The sequence below is a fragment of the Glycine max genome, chromosome 15, assembly GCF_000004515.6.
Source record: "Glycine max cultivar Williams 82 chromosome 15, Glycine_max_v4.0, whole genome shotgun sequence".
Lineage (NCBI taxonomy): Eukaryota > Viridiplantae > Streptophyta > Magnoliopsida > Fabales > Fabaceae > Glycine > Glycine max.
Genome location: NC_038251.2, coordinates 2,941,053 through 2,961,518, shown reverse-complemented (window position 1 = coordinate 2,961,518; position 20,466 = coordinate 2,941,053). Strand labels below are relative to the sequence as shown.

General features: G+C 33.8%; 3 protein-coding genes and 1 non-coding gene across 4 annotated transcripts; 3 read left to right on the top strand and 1 right to left on the bottom strand.

Annotated features, from left to right (window-relative positions):
• Positions 1-1,268: 1,268 nt before the first annotated feature.
• LOC100781964 (RHOMBOID-like protein 1) lies at positions 1,269-4,553 on the bottom strand. The gene is made up of 6 exons (XM_003546970.5): positions 4,032-4,553; positions 3,721-3,884; positions 3,364-3,527; positions 2,978-3,243; positions 1,733-1,859; positions 1,269-1,552 (listed from the first exon to the last, which is right to left on the bottom strand). Exons 1-6 carry the CDS (start codon positions 4,352-4,354, stop codon positions 1,427-1,429), a joined length of 1,170 nt encoding a protein of 389 aa, XP_003547018.1. The 5' UTR covers positions 4,355-4,553; the 3' UTR covers positions 1,269-1,426.
• Positions 4,554-6,045: 1,492 nt separating this feature from the next.
• On the top strand, positions 6,046-6,117 carry TRNAG-UCC (transfer RNA glycine (anticodon UCC)). Its single transcript has one exon. It is a non-coding gene; the product is annotated as a tRNA-Gly (tRNA).
• LOC100781413 (PGR5-like protein 1B, chloroplastic) lies at positions 6,107-8,236 on the top strand. The gene is made up of 7 exons (XM_003546969.5): positions 6,107-6,444; positions 6,530-6,592; positions 6,668-6,754; positions 6,900-7,137; positions 7,487-7,560; positions 7,713-7,811; positions 7,974-8,236. The coding sequence occupies exons 1-7, from the start codon at positions 6,277-6,279 to the stop codon at positions 8,055-8,057; spliced, it is 813 nt and encodes a 270-aa protein (XP_003547017.1). The 5' UTR covers positions 6,107-6,276; the 3' UTR covers positions 8,058-8,236.
• A 4,886-nt stretch (positions 8,237-13,122) lies between these two features.
• LOC100779808 (oxysterol-binding protein-related protein 3C) lies at positions 13,123-18,317 on the top strand. Its single transcript, XM_003547258.5, has 10 exons — positions 13,123-13,683; positions 14,519-14,612; positions 14,906-15,022; positions 15,123-15,195; positions 15,509-15,627; positions 15,854-15,975; positions 16,433-16,609; positions 16,986-17,130; positions 17,556-17,734; positions 17,947-18,317. The coding sequence occupies exons 1-10, from the start codon at positions 13,586-13,588 to the stop codon at positions 18,191-18,193; spliced, it is 1,371 nt and encodes a 456-aa protein (XP_003547306.1). The 5' UTR covers positions 13,123-13,585; the 3' UTR covers positions 18,194-18,317.
• Positions 18,318-20,466: the final 2,149 nt, after the last annotated feature.

Here is a 20,466-nt window from a genome sequence, read left to right as displayed (position 1 = left end):
CTCTTCCCTTAATGTCTTGTTTGGTAGGTAAGAAATTAGGAAAGAAGGGTGGAAGAAAATAATTTGGTGTGTTTAAAGGAAGAAAAATAAAGTAAATAGAAAACATTTACCGTCTACCCTACAATATAGTAAAACTCATTATATTATTTCTTTTATATTTCTACTCATTTTTTCTTTATTTTTCTTCGATCAAAGACCCTTAATTTTCATTTTATTTCTGACTACTTTCTCTCATTTTCTTTATTTGCATTTACCCTATATCTCTCTTCCCTGACAAGGAAGGCCTAAAGTTTTGTTTACTTTTGTAAAAAAGCTACAAAATGATTGGAACCGAAGAATAATATGGCATATGACAATCCTTCTCTTGTTTAGAATGGTACAAGGCACAAAGGACTGAAAGGAGAGAATGTATTTGTATGGGTCCCACCTAAAAATATTTTATGTCCAATTTTGAAAGCAAAGTGGTGGGAGTAAAGTTTTAAGGAGGTATAAAAATAAAGGTTTAAGTATCACTTTGATTCTCAAATTATTTTAAATAATTTAATTTATTTTTTAAATTTTTAGAAGAATTAATTTGTTTCTTAAGTTTTTAAAAATAAATTAAATTGATCGTTAAATTTTTAAAATGAATAAATTTAATTCTTATTTCCAAATTTTTAAGAACTTAAAAAGAGCAAATTAAATCATTTACAATAATTTGAAAACTAAATTTATTTATTTTTAAAAACTTGAAATTCAAATTGAACTTTTTAAAAATTTAAAAACCAAATTAATTCATTTTTAAGAATTTGAATACCAAATTCAACCTTTAAAAAATTTAAGAACTAAATTGAACCATTTAAAATAATTTGATAACCAAATTAATAATCAAACTAAAAATGAAACTATTTTATATCATATTGATAATCAAACCAAATTGTTTATATCATATCTATTTTATCTGGGCAATTATTTTATTTTATTTACATTTTTTCCTTTAACTTATTACACAACCAAATAAGAGTAAAGAAAAAAATTATATATTTTCATTTCATTTTCTCTTTTACCAAAACATAGAATCATTCTATTAGACATTGTTTAACAAAAAGAACTGACCAGAAACAGGATCCAAAGCTAAAAAATCTAAAGCGTGATTTTTTTCCTACAATCAATCCATTTGACAACATTTACTATATTTGAGAAGTATTTTGCTTCTTTAATCAATTACAACTTCCTCTCTGCTCTCTGCTCCAGTAACAAAAGAATAATTGCACATTGTAATTCACGACTAAGAAGGAAAAGCAGTGACAACAATATACTCTTAATGGCAGTCATAACAACCATTATTGCCTATCCAAAAGAAATAATTTCTCTGTAGTATCAAGTATGATCATATACACAGGTAGTTGAATGGTATTTGCATTAAGAAATGTTGCATGTATATCTATCAACTGCAAAGTCGAGAGCATAGCTGTTGTTGAGCCTCCGAAGTGCTAGTATTTGAAAGAGGAAACATGTCACTTCTCCCATTGCTCAGGCATGTTATGTTGAGTTGGTTTCCTATTTGGGTTGACTACAGCAGAAAATATCAATATCAAAACCAACTTAGACATAGGAAAAACATCGTGTAACAATCTCCTTAAATCATCTACAGATTTGGCAACAAAATCATACAATTCCTTTCAACCCAGCCACATAATTTAATTCAACCTGGCCTGTACGGATGCAAAGTACATAATGAAAGAGCACTCACCTCACAATAAAGTTGTTGTGATTTGCAGCTCCATTTTGAGGTAGGGATACAACTTAAGTAATGACACCATGAGCAACGATCATTCAAGTTAGCACTTCGAAGAAGCAAAACCAGCCCAGTAACCAACCTGTCAAAATATATAACTTTCAGATTTGGGGGCCTAGTGTGATAAAGCGAACTACAAAGCACCCCCAACAGAGATAAAATCACAAAGGTAATAATAAGAAAAATAGTAATTCACAGGCCATAAGACTCAATGAATATATTATTGTAGTATGAATTTATAAATCTTGCTGTGGAGGAAAAACATAGGCAATAATATACAAATAACTCAGAGCAAGGAGGATCTGGAACCATCGTGAAACAGAGAAAAACAGGAAAAGCAAAACCCAAGAGAGATTTCCAATACTAATGCATGTCTGGCAAAGCCTCTGTGAAGCCCATAAACAGACACTCAGAAGCTTAAATACCATGCCAACAAATTTCTTTAACATAGTTGTTAGAATCTTAATAATTGTGATTCAAATAGCATAATTTGATACAATTTTGTATCATGTGATGAATTGTAGATGACTTTGAATCTTGTGATACATGGATAAAGCAGTACAATTCCATATAACCAATACAAATAACTTGATTTATCAATTTTTTATTTTATACTATTCTTTCACCAAGTCTCATCAAAGAATTTGAAAAGTAAGATAAGCTTAAATTGTTAAATAGAAAGGAATTGAAGGAGCACTATTGCATGCACTCTATTGATTATTCTGATGTTCTAATACCACCACTTACTCATTATATGCATTCTATTTGGTCGTTCCATTCTCTACTTTCAATCTTTTGAAACATAGGTTTCACACATAATTATGATTTGTTTTGGGGGACTTATGCTTAAGTGGTTTTATCAGTTCTAGTTTAAAATTATTACATCAAACATTACACACCACTTATATAATACTGCTTAAGTAGTATATTTCAATTTTTTTACATTGTGCTTTTGAATCTTGTCATTTGATACACTTTATGCATAGCAATTCAAAAATTAGCTTGGCAATTCACAATTTGAATCCCAATTTGATAACCTTGTTCTTTAGTATTAAATCAGTGTATTTAGGAAACAAGCATCAAAGTCCCAATCTTGTGTAAATACCCTATTGTAGAAAACAATGCAATTAGATCCCTAATAAAAATACAAGGTAATGTTCAAAACAGAAAGGAAGAGAAACAAACAAAAAGAGAACTTACCCGGCAATCAGTAGTATGAAGGATATGACCCACAATGCATACTGATAAGGTTTGTGCTTATATTTCACCGAAGGTGCAGCAGCTGAAGAGTGAGAATTCCTGTGTCTACTACTAACCCATTTGAACTGGGGGCGAATCAGAAAGATAAACCCAAGAAGAAAGCCAGAGACAAATCCTCCAATATGAGCAAAATTGTCCACATGTGGAAGAATTCCAACAGCTAAATTGATTACAACGATGACTATAAGAGTCAGTAACGCTGCAAACTGCAAAACAATACAAACATAAAATGGAAAAGAAATAAATGTCTGTTGCACAAAGGCAGAGCGGATCATTTATTACGAAGCAAGCACTATTGAATTGAACACATTTTTTGATCCATTCACCTTATTGGCATATATTGTCCAATTTATCAAGAGCTCCGATAACATGCCTCCCAGTAAGCCAAATAATGCACCAGAAGCACCAACCGAGATTCCCTCTTGTATGAATAGAGCAGACAGCAAACTGCCTCCAAAACCGGATATCACATACAGAAATCCAATTCGAACTGCCAAAGGACAAGCCAACGTAGAAATTACAATCAGAAACTGAGATAGTTGTGCTAAAGTCTGCTAAGTTTCTTCCAGAACATATATTTATGCAATAAACCCTTAATAATGTGAAAAGTTTTGGTGATGGAAAAGGGAAATGAGTGAATGATGATATAATTGACAATGCAAGGATAATTACCAGAACCGTACCAAATCCAAATTCTTGCTCTAGGCGAATTCCAATGAAAACAAGACTCAACATGTTGGCAAGCAGATGAACAACCCCACCGTGCAACCATATACAAGAGAAAAGGCGCCAAACCTGGTGTCTATGAATCACTTTACCCACTTCAAGAGCACCCATCTTCTCTAATCTAAATAAAAATTAAAAAATGTCAACAACGTATGTACCTACAAAGTATTCATTAGTCATTGCAACAATGTATGACACATGATTTTTAAATTATAATCTCAATGAAAATAAAATTGTGCTTTTAGGTGATGAGAGAAGAAGAACTCACGTGGAGGAAGAAGGACCAAAGAGAGGGTTCTCTTTAAGAGGTTGAAATGAGAATCTTCCGAGAAAAGAGGCAACGCAGGAACCGTAAAAGGAATGCTTAGGACAATCGTTTATATACATCGTGACGATGAAGACGACGATGTTGGCCACCACGAAGGTGGGGACCAGCCATGGGAACCAGCGCTTGAAGAGGCTGAAGTCACGATCGCGCACGGCGGGGGGGCTCGGCGGTGAAGGAGAGAGCCTCCGCCCACAACCGGCGATGGTGTCGCGGCGCGGATGAACCTGCACCTCGACGGTGGCAGAAGATGGGTCCCTCCCCATGATCCCTTTTGGCAAAGATTGAAACTTTGCTAACGCATTGGCATTGCAGTAATTAAGATTTGGGGAAAACGGAATCCAAGTTAGGAAATGTTTGGTTGTTCTTGTTTCTTTGCCTTTCCTTACAGACTCATTTTCTAACCAATGCCACCTACCATTAGCTCTCACTTCGTTATTTCTTCCCAAATTTTTCTTCTTCTTCTTTTTTTTTCAATTATTATTATTGTTATATTTTTTAAAAGAATTATTATTATTCTACGCCTTTGCGAGAGTATAATATAAATTTATTTATATGCAAGTCCTTTTTTTTTTCTTTTTAATTGATGTTGCCGTTGCACTTGCATTGCACTCCAATAATGGGACCTGCTTTTAATGTGACGGTAATATGTTGTATATCTGCATTACAAAAAAATTTGAATCAAAATAAAGTGTGTGTAAATATATGAATGCCATTATTCATTTTTTTCTCTGTTTTATCTCTGTCAAACATAGAGTTAAGATCGGGATTTCATGTTTATTCCAAGATTTGCTGATCATTCGCACCGAAATCTACAATGTAGGATTTGAAGTATTTTAATTCTTGCACGAGGGGGCAGCTATCTAAGTAGTTTTGTCGTCATATAATTAAGATAGTATAAAAAAAAAGGACTAAATTCTTTTTTATTAATAAATATTTAATGTGATTGTTTAATTATTAAAATACATGCAACTTAACTGTTTTGTACGTTTTCTTACTAACAACGTGAGTCTAATCCAATAATAATAATAAAAAATTACGTGACCACTATACTAACGTTTTTTAGTGAATAAAGTAATTGTATACGTTAAAATTCATTTAAAAAATTATCACTTTTAATGGATATTTTTTTTTCATTCTTATGTATCTGGAATCGGATACTTAATTATATGTTTAAAAGATAAACTTACATGTGAAAATTGATGTTTATATATATCCATTGCATTGATGTAAATTTCTCTAATATATATCTTCTGGATTATTTCAACATTATAAAAAATGAGTGACAATATACACATGATGTTTATAGTTACCTTACGGGAAAGGGACTACAAATCTACAATGTTCCATGTACGCATCCTCTCCGTCTTTTACTCCGGCCAGTATTCTAATTTATAAAGCAATTCCTGAATTGTCTTCGAAGCAATACCCATGTTGAATTTAAAATCTACCATTTTAACTTGTTTACGAACATAAAATTTGAACTCGACTTATTCTAATTATTTTTTCTTCCGTTGTTTTGGTTTTAAAAATTATTAAGTTAATATATTTAATGGATATTTTACATTAAAAAATGAAACAAAAGTATGAAGATAAATACATGAATAAAATATGAAATCTATCTATTATTCTCTACATAGAACTATAAATTATTGAGCAGAAGAAATGTATATATTTGTACATTTTTTATGTAGAATAATCAGATTCTGGCATTGTATATGTAAGTATTAAGTATTCCTCGATAATATTTATATCAAATTTTTTTTGTCATTAGCATTCGTATAAATTATTAAGTTTTCTTTTTCTGTTCTTTGTTGTCTTTTACTTCGTATCATATATATAAAAGAAAAAAAAAACTCGAGTAAGTTTTTAAATTATTTGTTTGCTAAACTAATTAATGTCGAAATCATGACTAAAACATTTCTCTTAGAATAATGTTGAAGGATTAGTCAACAAGGCGTTTGTAGTCCAACGGTTAGGATAATTGCCTTCCAAGCAATAGACCCGGGTTCGACTCCCGGCAAACGCAATGATTCTTTTTTATTTTATTTTTTCTACGGAGCAAAAGAGAATTGGGGGCGAAACCAAACCAATCATCGTGAATTGATGTTGTCTCTATTTATTTGTGTGGTCGGGTTCCATTTTCCTTCTTTAGAAAGCGTAACGTAAGAGAAACAAATAACTAAGAATGAAAGTGAAGGTGATGGGGTTCAGCGTGATACCCAAAATCAGAAGCAGCAGCGTTTGCCTGTTCTCCGTTCGAGCCTGCCACGAACTCCCTCATGGACCTTCCTGCATCTACGTTGGCCCCCTCCACACCGCAACCCAAGAGACCCTCGAAGCTCTTTACTCTCAGGCATCATTCTATTATTTTAATTGCCCTTCTACCCATACCATTCATTTATTTCCGTAGCTGCTCTTAATTTTTGCTAATTAAACAGGCTCGTGATGCTTATTACAGTGGAGACCCTTTGATACTTGATGACATGTTTGATAGAGTAGAGGTATCTATCTATTTCTTCATTTCACCACTCAACTTTACCCACTTATATTATTATTAACTCCTCTTATGGAAACAGTTGAAGCTTAAGTGGTATGGTTCTAAGTCTGTTGTCAAGTATCCTCGATGCAGTATCAGGAGGCATTCTACCTATGCTGATGCTGACGTAATTCTCAACTTTTGCTTTCAAACATTAATCAATATTTTCTAACTAATTTGGAGAATTTATGAGGTTAAAATGTTCTTCTGCCTCCTTTTTCTTTTCTCTTGGTCTCTTCACTTGTATATTGAGTGGTGTGGATGTAGGGCAGGAAGATCTGTCTATGGCTATTGCATTAGCAGGCTTATGGTCCCTATTTCTTGCTCTTGGCTGTTCTGCGTGTGTTTGGCCCATATATTACACTGTTAGCACTGCTTATCAGAAAGCATTCGACTCAGGATTATCATACGATAGCCCAGCATCAGTTCTAGGGCTTCTTTTCGTGGTGAATAGCATTATCTTCATGACACTGGGTTTGGCCATTGGCTACCCAGTTGCTTCAGCTTCAGGTAAAAATCATTTTCACATTAAATGACAAGCCCTCTTTCATTTAGTTCAATTCTTGATGGGAGAGTTTTTGATAAGGATTGTATTTTTTTAGTGGTGTTCTCCAATCAGATTTAATGTCTCACCTTGGAAACTTATGCTAATATTTAATGTAAACGTTTGTTTTGCGGATTATTGAGGTGAAACTCCAAAATTCTATTTAGAGAATAGCACGAAAAACACTTAAGACACTGTATGTATGTAAGTTTTGTCCTTTTGGTAACTCAGGAAAAAATATGGAATGGTTCATTTCAACATGTCTTCTACTGCTAATGTATTTATTTATATCATATTAACTGCACATTTTCACAGTTAAGGTGCTTCAAGGTCTGTGGAGGAATGATTTAGCAGCACTAAAGGGTTCTTGTCCAAATTGTGGAGAAGAGGTCAGTCATTAAGTTATATACACAAGCTGTCATATATATAGGTCTCTGGTGTCTTTTCTAACTTGTTGCTTCACTGGGTGGTCCTATTTGTCCTGATAGAGAAGCACATATTTAATGTTAGTTAAACTTCTCTTAAATTCCCTTTCTTTCAGGTATTTGCATTTGTGAGAACGGACAAGGCTAACAACTCTTCCCACAGAGCAGATTGTCATGTGTGTGAATGCTTATTGGAATTTCGCACCAAAGTTGAGGTAATAATATAGGTTCTTTTTACTACTTGCATAAGGCAGTTCATAAGATTAGACTGCTATTTAATTCTCATTTTATGATTAGAGAATAAAAACATGACAGTGTAAAGCAAGAGTTGCAGCTATTCTGCTCTTTGCATGACAGATGATATTATTATTTTGCAGCAATCGGCTTTAAGATTAGGGAGACAATGGGTTTATGGGCGTATTTACCTTGTTCGCAGATCCAGACGCCAAGGAGACCCGTAAATTTTCTTCGCATCTGGGGCTTATATGATTGTGATGAATAGTAGCTATTAAGGAATGTATAAAACCGAATTATGTTCAGTTCTTCTTATTACAAAACAGTTTTGTTAGAACTCAGAAGCCATCTTGTAACAGTTTCATAAAGGAAATAATTGACATGTCAATGGTTGATTTGATGGCAAGTTAGTGTTAACGATTTTATTTTTTGAAGCTGTTATAGATGTTAAATGTAACTTAAGTATTAGCTATGAATGGTTAAATGTAAACCACTGTGCAACATCTGAACGTGTTCAATAGAAGACTGCAAGTACAGTACCGCTGCCAAATTCTTTTCACTCGACTTCAGACAACTATGGCCCAATATCAAATCACAAAATCATTAAAATGTCAATTACGTTCGAAAGTTTAGCATCACTAGAATCAAATTACTTGTCTCCCTTATATGCTTAATTTTTATGCTTTCAATCAAAGAATAACACATCAAGGGAGAGAAGATACAACTAAGAAAGATAATGTTGCTATTTGAAAAAGAGAATTAAACTTTCTTAATATTTTCAAATCAAACTACATCAAGGTGAGAAAACTATTTATGCAAATTGAACTCATTAAACTCGCAGGTTACGAAAATTAAACCCAAAAAAACTCATATTCTAAATATTTTTAATTTTAAATGAGCCTCATTTTAATCCTGCCTAGGGTAGCTTTGCTATTCTTAGCCGGTCCCAAGTCCGGATAAAAGGAGAGGGTTGTGTTAGGCTTTCGACAGCCAACGTTAAACTTTGTCGAATCTCTATGACATGGATCAATTACGTAATAATGTGAATGCTAGGTCGTTGCCCGGAAGCAACGCGCTGTATGGCTCGAGTACAGTGTCAAAAGAGCAAGGGCCGCTGCATCGCCGCCCGGATGTAGTGAAAAGTAAGCAAGGGTTCCCACATTTTCGTGAACGGGTGTGGGTAAAGAAGCTAGTTCATGACAGGAAGATTCGCTTTGGTACATGGAATATAGGCACACTTACTGGAAAATCTATGGAAATAGTGGATGTTATGGTGAGGAGGAAGATCAATTTTATGTGCCTACAAGAAACTAAGTGGACAGGTGAAAAAGCGAAAGAATTAGACAACTCGGGATTTAAGCTGTGGTATACGGGAAAAATCAGATCAAGAAATGGGGTAGGGATTATTGTGGACAAGGAGTGGAAGAAGGATGTCGTGGATGTAAGAAGAGTAGGAGATCGTATCATAGTCTTAAAATTGGTAGTGGGACAGGACACCTTTAATGTTATTAGTGGGTACGCACCTCAGGTTGGGTTAGCAGAACACTTTAAGGTAATATTTTGGGAGGATCTAGAAGGGGTACTTCAGGATATACCCCAATGAGAGAAAGTTTTCCTAGGAGGGGATCTCAATGGACATGTAGGTAGCGTGGCTAGAGGTTTTGAGGGGGTGCATGGGGGTTTTGGCCTAGGAGAGATGAATGGGGAGGGTAAATCCATCTTGGAGTTTTCAGAGGCTTTGGATCTTTCTATAGCCAATACATGGTTTAAGAAAAGAGAGGAACATCTTATCACTTACAAAAGTGGAGGGACATGTTCTCAGATTGATTTCTTCCTTATCAGGAAGTCTGATAGGAAGTATTGCTTGAACTGTAAAGTTATCCCGGGAGAGAGCTTGACTACCCAACATAGAGTTTTGGTTATGGATGTAAGAATTAGAGATAGGGCAAAGAGAAGAAGTCCTCTGGTAGCACCAAGGATCAAATGGTGGCACTTGGAGGGTGAGAAACAATGAATCTTCCAACAAAAGATATGGGAGGGTTGGTGTGGACAATCACAAGGAAGTGCAAATGATATGTGGAACAAGATGTCTCAAAAGATTATTAAAGTGGCTAAAGAGACGTTGGGTGAATCTAGAGGTTTTGGACCTAGGGGTAAAGAATCGTGGTGGTGGAATGAAAATGTTCAGAGCAAAGTTAGAGTAAAAAATGAGTGTTTCAAGGAGTGGTCTAGGTGTAGAAATTCTGAAACTTGGGATAAGTATAAGATAGCTAGAAATGAAACCAAAAAGGCGGTGAGTGAGGCAAGAGCCCAAGCTTTTGACGGACTATACCAAGCTCTAGGAACCAGGGACGGAGAAAGATCTATATATAGGCTTGCTAAGGGTAGAGAGAGGAAGACTAGAGATTTGGATCAAGTAAAGTGTGTTAAGGATGAAGAAGGCAAAGTCTTAGTGCATGAAAAAGATATCAAGGAAAGGTGGAAGACATATTTCCACAACTTATTTAATCATGGATATGGATATGACTCTAGCAGTCTAGACACAAGAGAAGAGGACCGGAACTATAAGTATTATCGTCGGATTCAGAAACAGGAAGTAAAGGAAGCGTTGAAAAGAATGAGTAATGGTAAGGCGGTGGGGCCAGACCACATACCTATTGAAGTGTGGAAAACTCTTGGAGATAGAGGTCTTGAGTGGCTCACCGAACTCTTTAACGAAATTATGAGGTCAAAACGCATGCCGGAGGAATGGAGGAGAAGCACGTTAGTGCCAATCTATAAGAACAAGGGGGATATACAAAATTGTGCAAATTATAGGGGAATCAAGCTCATGAGTCATACCATGAAATTATGGGAAAGAGTGATCGAACGGAGATTAAGAAAGGAGACTCAAGTTACTGAGAATCAATTTGGTTTCATGCCGGGAAGGTCGACCATGGAAGCGATTTATTTATTACGGCGGGTGATGGAGCAATATCGCATGGCCCAACAAGACTTGCACTTGATTTTTATTGACTTGGAGAAAACGTATGATAGAGTGCCTAGAGAGATTTTGTGAAAAGCTCTAGAGAAGAAAGGGGTTAGGGTTGCATATATTCGAGCTATCCAAGATATGTATGATAGGGTATCGACTAGTGTTAGGACACAGGGTGGAGAGTCAGACGATTTTCCCATCACAATTGGTTTACATCAAGGGTCAACCCTTAGCCCCTACCTTTTTACCTTAATTCTGGATGTCCTCACGGAACAAATCCAAGAGATAGCGCCGAGATGCATGCTTTTTGCAGATGACATAGTCCTCCTTGGAGAGTCGAGGGAGGAGTTGAATGAGAGGTTGGAAACTTGGAGACGAGCTCTAGAAACACATGGCTTTCGCCTAAGCAGAAGCAAATCGGAGTATATGGAATGTAAGTTCAACAAAAGAAGGAGGGTTTCTAACTCAGAGGTGAAAATAGGAGACCATATTATCCCTCAAGTCACACGGTTTAAATATCTTGGGTCTGTAATACAGGATGATGGGGAAATTGAAGGGGATGTGAATCATCGCATTCAAGCAGGATGGATGAAATGGAGAAAAGCATCGGGGGTGTTATGTGATGCAAAGGTACCGATCAAGCTAAAGGGAAAGTTTTATCGGACTGCGGTAAGACCGGCGATTTTGTACGGAACAGAATGTTGGGCGGTCAAGAGCCAACATGAGAATAAAGTAGGTGTAGCGGAGATGAGGATGTTGCGGTGGATGTGTGGTAAGACTCGACAGGATAAAATTAGAAATGAAGCTATTAGAGAGAGGGTTGGAGTAGCGCCTACTGTAGAGAAGATGGTGGAAAATAGACTTAGGTGGTTTGGGCATGTAGAGAGAAGACCGGTAGACTCTGTAGTGAGGAGAGTAGACCAGATGGAGAGAAGACAAACAATTCGAGGCAGAGGAAGACCCAAAAAGACTATAAGAGAGGTTATCAAAAAGGATCTCGAAATTAATGGTTTGGATAGAAGTATGGTACTTGATAGAACATTATGGCGGAAGTTGATCCATGTAGCCGACCCCACCTAATGGGATAAGGCGTTGTTGTTGTTGTTTTAAATGAGCCTCATTTTATAAGACTCACAACTACGTAAATCGTGGACTAAACAGTCTATCTCCGTAACACAACTTTCATACCAAGCTCTACCTATTTTTATTTTTATTTTTTATGAAGGGGAGGGGGATCAAGCTCTACCTATAATAATAATAGTTCATATATATAAAATCCTTTTGAAAAATTTACTTAGCCTTTTGAATAAGACCATTTTAAAATTGTTTTTGACTAAAATACTCTTAATTATTTTATCAATTTAAAAATAAATAAATAATAAACGCTCTAATTTATTAAGATAAATTCTATGTCTTTTGTGAGGATTAACAAAGATGACTAAAAATATATTAATTAATTAGGTAAAAAGAGTAAAATGATGTATAAATTATTTATAAATTCAATATTACTATTTTTTTTTTTGGTGTAAATAATGTTAATGAAGATCCAACTTGAATTCTCGTATATTTATTCAAATCTCTATTACCACGGGCACTCTAAGTTATCTTTAGTAAGACTTGCTAGAAATGTATAAGTTTATTTGATTAGAATAAACTTATTTAATGAACGGAATTATTTTAATAACTTGTAAAAAATAAGTTAGCTTAAATAAGTTATTAACCGTTTATGTTTTTTAATTTTATTCTTATTATTTTATTTAAAATTTCATTTTATTCTTTTATTTAATTTAAAAATCTTCTTATCTTTTTTTATATTGTATGGACAAAAAATATCATTTATAAGTTTACGTTCTTACATGAAAATATTGTTTACAAGTTTAAGTTTTTTATATGCACACCTAATACACACGAGAGTCCATTCATTAATTATCATTATTACACCACTTTTTAAGGTTAGAAATTTTTTAAAATTATATCAATTTTATAATTATTTACTAAATTATTCTATAATTTTTTCAAGAACTGTATGACCTATTTTGTTTTCTTGCATGATTTTTATTTTATCAATTTAATTTGTAAAAATAAAATTTTTTCTTTTGTTAACTAAACTTTGCATACAATTGAATATGTGATTTTAAGTTATTCGACATTAATTTTATCAAACATGTCCTATTTAGTATATTTATTATTGAGCCTTTTAAAATTAAAAAAAAATCATATATATAATACGGAGTTATTAGTAATAATAAATTAGAGTGTAACTTGTGATCATAATAATAATATTTAGAGGAAAGTCAAAGCATAATTGTGGCCGTTAAAAATGATCCCTGCTCCCTTTCCTTTCGATTTTGTTGGTTGCTGTCTGTGTCTCCACTCCCTTCCCTGCTATTCGCACGCGCCATAAAAGTAGCGCCAGTCACTGCTTATACGTTCGTTCAACTCGAATCTTGATCCACACTTCCTTCCTTCCTTCCTTCGGATTCTAAACTCAACTCCAACACACTCAAATCCAAACACCAAACAGAACCAAATTCTCTGTTCTCTTCTTTCTCAACATTTCAATGCTCAATTAATCCCTCAAATCTTTCTTCCTTTTTTCTCTTTCTAACGCCCACTCCTTTCTCTCTTAATTATTATTATTATTATCATTCTTTCTTTCTTTTTTCATTCCAAACAAACAATTTGTTTTTTTTTTTCAATTCGATTTGCTTCAGCGTCGAGGAGCCATAGTCGATTTGTTTCCCTTCTGTCTGATCTTCTGAATTAAGGTTCTACAGAGAGATGGGTAGCCCCAAGAAGAATGAAAATAAGGGCTTTTTCGCCGCCATGACTTCCGGCATCTCCATGTTCAGCAGCGCCATGCACCGATCTGTCAACGGGTATTTTTTCTCAAACCAACAAAGTTTCATCTTTAGATTCTCCCTATTCCTATTCTAATTCATGGGTATATTATCATAATTCCTCAGTGTTGTGTCATCATACATCGTATCTACACTTACGTTTAATTCTTAGCTTATAGTTTGAAGTGTCATTGACAGCATCACATGATTATGTAATATTTGTTGGATTTTATAGTTTTAGCACTTGAATTTTACGACCTAGGTTTACCTGTGTGCTTCAACTTGCATTCATGTTGTGTAACAAGCAAGCAACTTGCATTTCCCGTTGACTTTTATAACTGCAATTATTTGTCTGTATGGTATGCTTCACCCGAGATTGTATTCATCTCAAGCACATACATGATCATAGCTTTTGAGGAAGACATAAGATTTTAATTATTACAAAGTATTAGGTACAGCAAAGTCATGTTGTTATTATAGTGTTATAGTCTTTTCAAAATACTAAAATGACTGGAAAAGATTATTTTTCCTCCATATACTTGTTCTTATTTCCAAGCTCTCAACACCATACTGGCATGACTTATTGGGAAGTGTTCCATCAAGGATCTGCTTTCCAAAGTAATATTCGACAGTTTTATACATCAAGGATGTGAGCTACAAGTAATTATTAGAGATAAATGTCTGTTTATGGAAGTGGAATCTCTTGAATCACTGATATTTCTCAAGAAATGAAGAAAGCTTATGGAAATTTTATCCCAAGCTTTTTGGTCCTTGGACATCATTCTATGACACCTCCATCCATTTTGGTTTCATCAGTAAGAAATGTAGTGATTCTGTGGAATGCAAGCTTACACATGTTCTCCTTTGATTCCAGATTGCTGGGATATGAAGGGGTAGAAGTCATAAATCCGGACGGTGGTAAAGAGGATGCAGAGGAGGAAGCTCAAAGAGGAAGATGGAAACCAGAGGTGCATATTTTGCCTGTTTATTTTGTTAATGTTATTTTTGCAGTTCCAACTTTTTTCAGTATCACCTTATTTTTTACTTCCTGGTTAGACATTGAAAATGCTCATGGTTGCCATTCCTATGTCTACCTTAAGTTATCTATTTGTCTTGCTTTTTAGTTTTATTGATTGTTGATCATAAGGATGGCACCCATTTTTTTGGTTTTACTTTATTTTCTATTTTTCTTCTTCAGCACATACCTGATGCATACTTTATTGTGATATTATTTTTTCCTATCTTTGACTTTTGTATACAGGAAAGAGATGGTTACTGGAAGATGATGCACAAATATATTGGCTCAGATGTAACATCAATGGTAACACTACCAGTTATTATTTTTGAACCAATGACTATGCTTCAGAAAATGGCAGAGGTTTGCACAGCTCTATTTTATTTTTTGTGTTTTCTGCTTTGTTAAATTGCTTTATTTGTTTGTATTGGCACTTGATTGAGCTTTGAATTGTTCGAACTAGTTGATGGAGTACTCCTACCTGTTAGATCAGGCAGATGAATGTGAGGACCCATACATGCGGCTGGTGTATGCATGTGAGTTATTTGTTCCCTTTGTATTTCTCTGTCATTTTTTAATTGTTTTGATCAATTGAATTGAATTTTCATCTTAAAGGTAATGGAGGGTGTTGTAAACCTAAAGATAAGAATGAATAGCATTCTATCTAGTTTTGACATGTGATTGAGACTGTACCTGAATTTTTTTCTTTAAAGAAAAGGGTTGTGGTTGAATTGACCCCAAAAATGTTGTGTTAATTCTTGTTCTTCTAATTACATTGAAGTATTTGTTAGCTTTGTGGATGTACTTTCTGATTATTTCATACTATTATAACTTATTTAATCATTGCAGCATCATGGGCTATATCTGTGTACTTCGCATACCAACGAACCTGGAAGCCTTTTAACCCTATCCTTGGAGAGACTTATGAGATGGCTAACCATGGTGGAATTACATTTCTTGCAGAACAGGTACCTTTTAAGTATGTGATTCTCATGAGAACTCTCTCACTCTCCCCACACTTTTTACACCATGTTTCCTTTGTAATTTATGCCGGCATTTGGAAGAACTGTTATGTTCTTCTCATGCTTATTTTCTTGCATTGTTAGGTGAACACTTTTAAGGAAATTTCAATTTCTCTTCTCTGTTATCTTCTCCCTTATATTGGATATCTTATAGATATATTTTTAATGTCAGGTGAGTCACCATCCCCCAATGAGTGCTGGGCATGCTGAGAATGAGCATTTTACATATGATGTGACTTCAAAGTTAAAGACTAAGTTTTTGGGAAATTCTGTTGATGTTTACCCTGTTGGAAGGTGATCAATACATTGCATTTGTTTGGTAGATTACCTTATTATCCTATTCTATTTTTATTGTACTTATTTTTTGTATCCTTCCAACTTCCTATTGCTCCATTCATATGCCACACTCTGCTTGAGAGTTTGCATACCATCTCTTTCCAGAGTTATTTATTCTATATTGAAAAGATAGAGTTGTGAGTATTTTCTAGCTGGGTAGAGACATATAACGGCATTTTAGGCATGCTTTTTCTAATCTAATTACAATGCTTTTCAAGAATCGTGCAAGAAGTTTTCCACTTTTGGTTTTATAAGGAATCTTAATACACTATTGCTATGAGGTGCAGTGTGTATAGTGTTATATAAGTATACAACAGATTTGGTCTTCGCTTCACTTTTTTTGTTCACAGAATTGTCATTTTTCTATCATTTTCTTGCTAGGAATAATTATAGGTTTTGTGATCATTGTTTGCAGAACACGGGTAACCCTCAAGAGGGATGGTGTAGTCATAGATTTGGTTCCCCCTCCAACCAAGGTTAATAATTTGATATTTGGCCGAACATGGATTGATTCACCTGGGGAGATGATAATGACAAACTTGACAACTGGAGACAAAGTTGTACTATACTTTCAACCATGTGGATGGTTTGGGTATGTAACATCATTTTCTTGTATTGTTTTTCAATTAAAACATTTGTGATTGGTTTGTAATAATACTATATTGGATTTATATTAAACTTGTGGACAATTATATCGATATCAGTACAGTTTGACTTCAATGTACAATGAAATTAAAATGTCTTAGGAGTGTCATGGCATTGAATTTTCCTGCATTGCCTGACTATTTGATTTGGTTCTCCAGTAGCAGTAAACTACTCATCTTTTGCTTGTTAAAATTGAATGTCTTTTTAAAGAGAATTGAATGACTTAAATCCTTTCCATTTATGATTTCTATTTCTTTAATCTTTCTCCATTCAAATATTAGATTCTTTAATTAGCTTTTTGCGTGTTTCCTGATATCTTGCAGGGCTGGTCGCTATGAAGTAGATGGATATGTTTATAATTCTGCTGAGGAGCCTAAAATATTGATGACTGGGAAGTGGAATGAGTCAATGAGTTATCAACCTTGCGATTCGGAAGGAGAGCCTCTTCCAGGCACTGAATTGAAAGAGGTGTGTGTGTTTCAAATTTTCAACTATCATTACTTTATTAGTCTATTTTATTTTTTGTAGACCAAATCCTCAAACTTTACGAATATGATTATAAACTTAACATCAGTTGAAGAAACTTCATGACGCGAGGAACAAATATCCAAGTTTATTTTGATGATTTGTGATGCATTTTATTATGTCTTTCTCTGTGTGAAATTGCGAATCAGTTGACAATACACACATTCATAATCCTTTCATTTGAGTGTTACTGGAGAATTCTTTGAATAGCAGTTATAACCGTTGCTATCAAGTATCAAGAATCTAATACTTCAAAATAGGAAGTATTTTTACTTTTATACTTTTTTGCTGATACATCAATTAGTGAAGGCATTAACAAAGTTATTTATAATTGTTATTGGTATTTTATCTGTAATTTTATTCTGCAGGTTTGGCATGTTGCTGATGTTCCAAAGAATGATAAATTCCAGTATACATACTTTGCACATAAAATAAACAGCTTTGACACTGCCCCTAAAAAATTGTTGGCATCAGACTCTCGTTTACGTCCAGATAGATATGCACTTGAGATGGGTGATCTATCCAAATCAGGGGCAGAAAAGAGCAGGTTGCTTACCTTTACTTTCATTCCCCTTTTGCTTGAAAATATGATAGTTAGTGCATTCTAAAAGCAATACAAATATAAAACCGAGTAACAGTTTTGCATGGTCAGTGTTGTCTTCTACAGTTACAATATTTAGTACAACAATTTGCTATTTTGCCTTCTGAGTTTTCCTAGGCATAACTTCACACTAAGATGTTGTGTGTCTTTCCTAACAGTTTGGAGGACAAGCAACGCACTGAAAAGAAAATCCGAGAAGCCAAAGAGCATAAATTTACACCGAGATGGTTTGATTTAACTGAAGAAGTGACATCAACTCCTTGGGGTGATTTGGAGATCTATCAATACAATGGTAAATACACCGAGCATCGGGCTGCTATAGATAACTCAGGCAGCATTGATCATGTTGATAATAAAGAAATTGAATTCAATCCATGGCAGTATGGCAATTTGTCCACCGAATGAGTGGTTTTGATGTGTTTTTGGTTTTTGGATGCCACAGTTAGTTGATGTAACTTCTTTTATTGATACATGGAAGATATTTGTTTCTAGCTAACGGTTGGCCAGTGTACATTATAGCTGCAGTTCATTATTATGCCTTATCCAATGTTTTTTTTCCACTGTTTTTTTGCCAAGAGTAGCATGCAAAATACTCAATATTTTACCGTGTATAAAAACATTTGCCCTACAGCCCCTACCTATCCGTTCAAACCTTTGGAAAGAACAATATAAGATCTAAACAAAGAACATGTATGTTGTGTATGTATTTTATAAAACCTTGGTAGGCATTGTAAAGGTCTGAGAAAATCTGGGCTTGTTTTGTTATGCTTGGAAAAGGATAAAGTTGAGAATGAGAAAGATGGTTTGGTTTCTCAACATGGAAGAATAATGTTATTTGCTTTATATATATATAAACAAAAAAGAATAATGCTATTTGTATAATAAATTCTACAAATAATGAAAGATAAAGAGAAAAGTATGAAATGTAATGAGTGATACTGATATGATGGAGATGTTATAAGTATATTTTTTTTCCTTTTTTTAGGAGATTTTTTAATGAGAGGAAAACGAAAATCATCATGAAATTATTCAAAACTTGTTATTGCAATGCCTAATAAAAAAAATTGTTATTGTAAACATTTTGCAGTTTCTTCAATTTAAATTTTTTGAAGGAATTTCAAACATATAAACAAATAAAGATCGAGGGGGAAAGGTGTTTGTTATTATTATTATTTAAAAAAACTAAAAAATCTCAAGTAATTTTTATTTTGTTTTATGACTTTAATGATTTGTATTCAGACTATGAAAATAATATAATTTTAGTTTTGCTTATATTTTTTAAGAAATAAAACAAAATGAAAAAAGTGACGTTTTTTATAATTAAAATTAAAAACAAAAGATTTTTCATAATTAAACACAACAAACTCGTATTGTTAATCGTGGCTTCGGTTTATAATGTAAAAAACAACACATATGAGTGGCTCGGGGTAGATGGGACTTCAAATTCAATGCTAAGAATAAGTATTTGTGTCTGTCTGCTGTGCTGCAATTAGAATCATACCATCTGCCGTGCTGCTCACACTCCTCATCTCTCTTGTTCACCTTTATTTCTGGTTTACCAACCTCATCTCTCATATATGAACATTTCTCTATTACACTGATCAATTATCACCGATCCACATAATATAACATATAATTCAAATCATATATTACAATAAATAAATAAAACTCCATGTAGCTGCCATAATGCCAGGTTGGGCTTGGGTGTTGTACAGCCGCATAATCCTTTTCCAATCATTTAATGTCTTAGCATAATACATATATTGAATGCAAGATATAGATGAATTTAATTACGATCTATTACAAGGCTTCACCAAGTTTATTCATTCAATATCAAGTTTGAATTTGAATATATAACATCGAATGCAAGTATTTAGATGTTTAAATGAGTTGAATATTTAAAATTCACACATTTCGAGAAGGAAATTCTTGCGTGACTAACTTGCTAACAAGGGCTCTTAGGATGATATGACTTTCATAGTTTGAGTGAGATGTCCTTCATGGTTATCTCACATGTTATTTGTCGTTGCTAGCTATAGACACTAACTTTAGTCGTTCGTCTTAGCTTTATGTTTTTGTTTTGTTTTTCTCTGTATTTCTTAATGAAAAAAAAAATGGAATGCAAATATTTAGATATCTAAATGAGTTGAATGCTTGTCAAGTTTGATATTTTAAAAAAAGTTGGTCAAGTTTGATTTATTTGCTTAAACAAGATAAAGTAAAAGCTTCATCTCTACTTATTTAAAATATGAATCTTGAATCATCTTATTCAAATTATTTATATTTTTATTATTTTTCTTCAGATAGATTTGTGCTATAAAACAAATTTCTTCAGATAAAAGCTCAACTCTACAATTTATCCCTGCCTCGATAAATGTCTGGCAGATTTTTCTTATAATAATTTCTTTGGGGACATAATTTGATTATGTTTTTGGATCACCTGTTTTAAACGTGGGCATGCCCCCCGTAGACATGACGGCTAATAATTTAGCCCAATATATTAGGTGTTATTTTCTTGGTGTTGGGTTAAGTCTCTGCCACCAAATTTTATTTTCCCTATTAGATGTTGATTTGGCTTTTAAATAATTTTATTACATTTAGTTTTTATTTACTTCTTTTTAAAAGTTTAGGTTTATTATTAGAATTTTTACAACTTTAAATGATAAAAGGTGTTATAT

Bases quoted from the DNA above. Each gene is read 5' to 3' on its own strand.
- LOC100781964 (XM_003546970.5), bottom strand. From the start codon at position 4,354: ATGGGGAGGGACCCATCTTCTGCCACCGTCGAGGTGCAGGTTCATCCG. The intron at 3,244-3,363 runs GTGAATGGATCA...ATTGTTTTGCAG, and splicing joins GGACAATATATGCCAATAAG to TTTGCAGCGTTACTGACTCT. The intron at 1,553-1,732 runs GTGAGTGCTCTT...TTTCTGCTGTAG, and splicing joins CACAACAACTTTATTGTGAG to TCAACCCAAATAGGAAACCA.
- LOC100781413 (XM_003546969.5), top strand. From the start codon at position 6,277: ATGAAAGTGAAGGTGATGGGGTTCAGCGTGATACCCAAAATCAGAAGC. The intron at 7,138-7,486 runs GTAAAAATCATT...ACATTTTCACAG, and splicing joins CCCAGTTGCTTCAGCTTCAG to TTAAGGTGCTTCAAGGTCTG. The intron at 7,812-7,973 runs GTAATAATATAG...ATTATTTTGCAG, and splicing joins AATTTCGCACCAAAGTTGAG to CAATCGGCTTTAAGATTAGG.
- LOC100779808 (XM_003547258.5), top strand. From the start codon at position 13,586: ATGGGTAGCCCCAAGAAGAATGAAAATAAGGGCTTTTTCGCCGCCATG. The intron at 13,684-14,518 runs GTATTTTTTCTC...CTTTGATTCCAG, and splicing joins ATGCACCGATCTGTCAACGG to ATTGCTGGGATATGAAGGGG. The intron at 15,196-15,508 runs GTGAGTTATTTG...TAATCATTGCAG, and splicing joins CATGCGGCTGGTGTATGCAT to CATCATGGGCTATATCTGTG.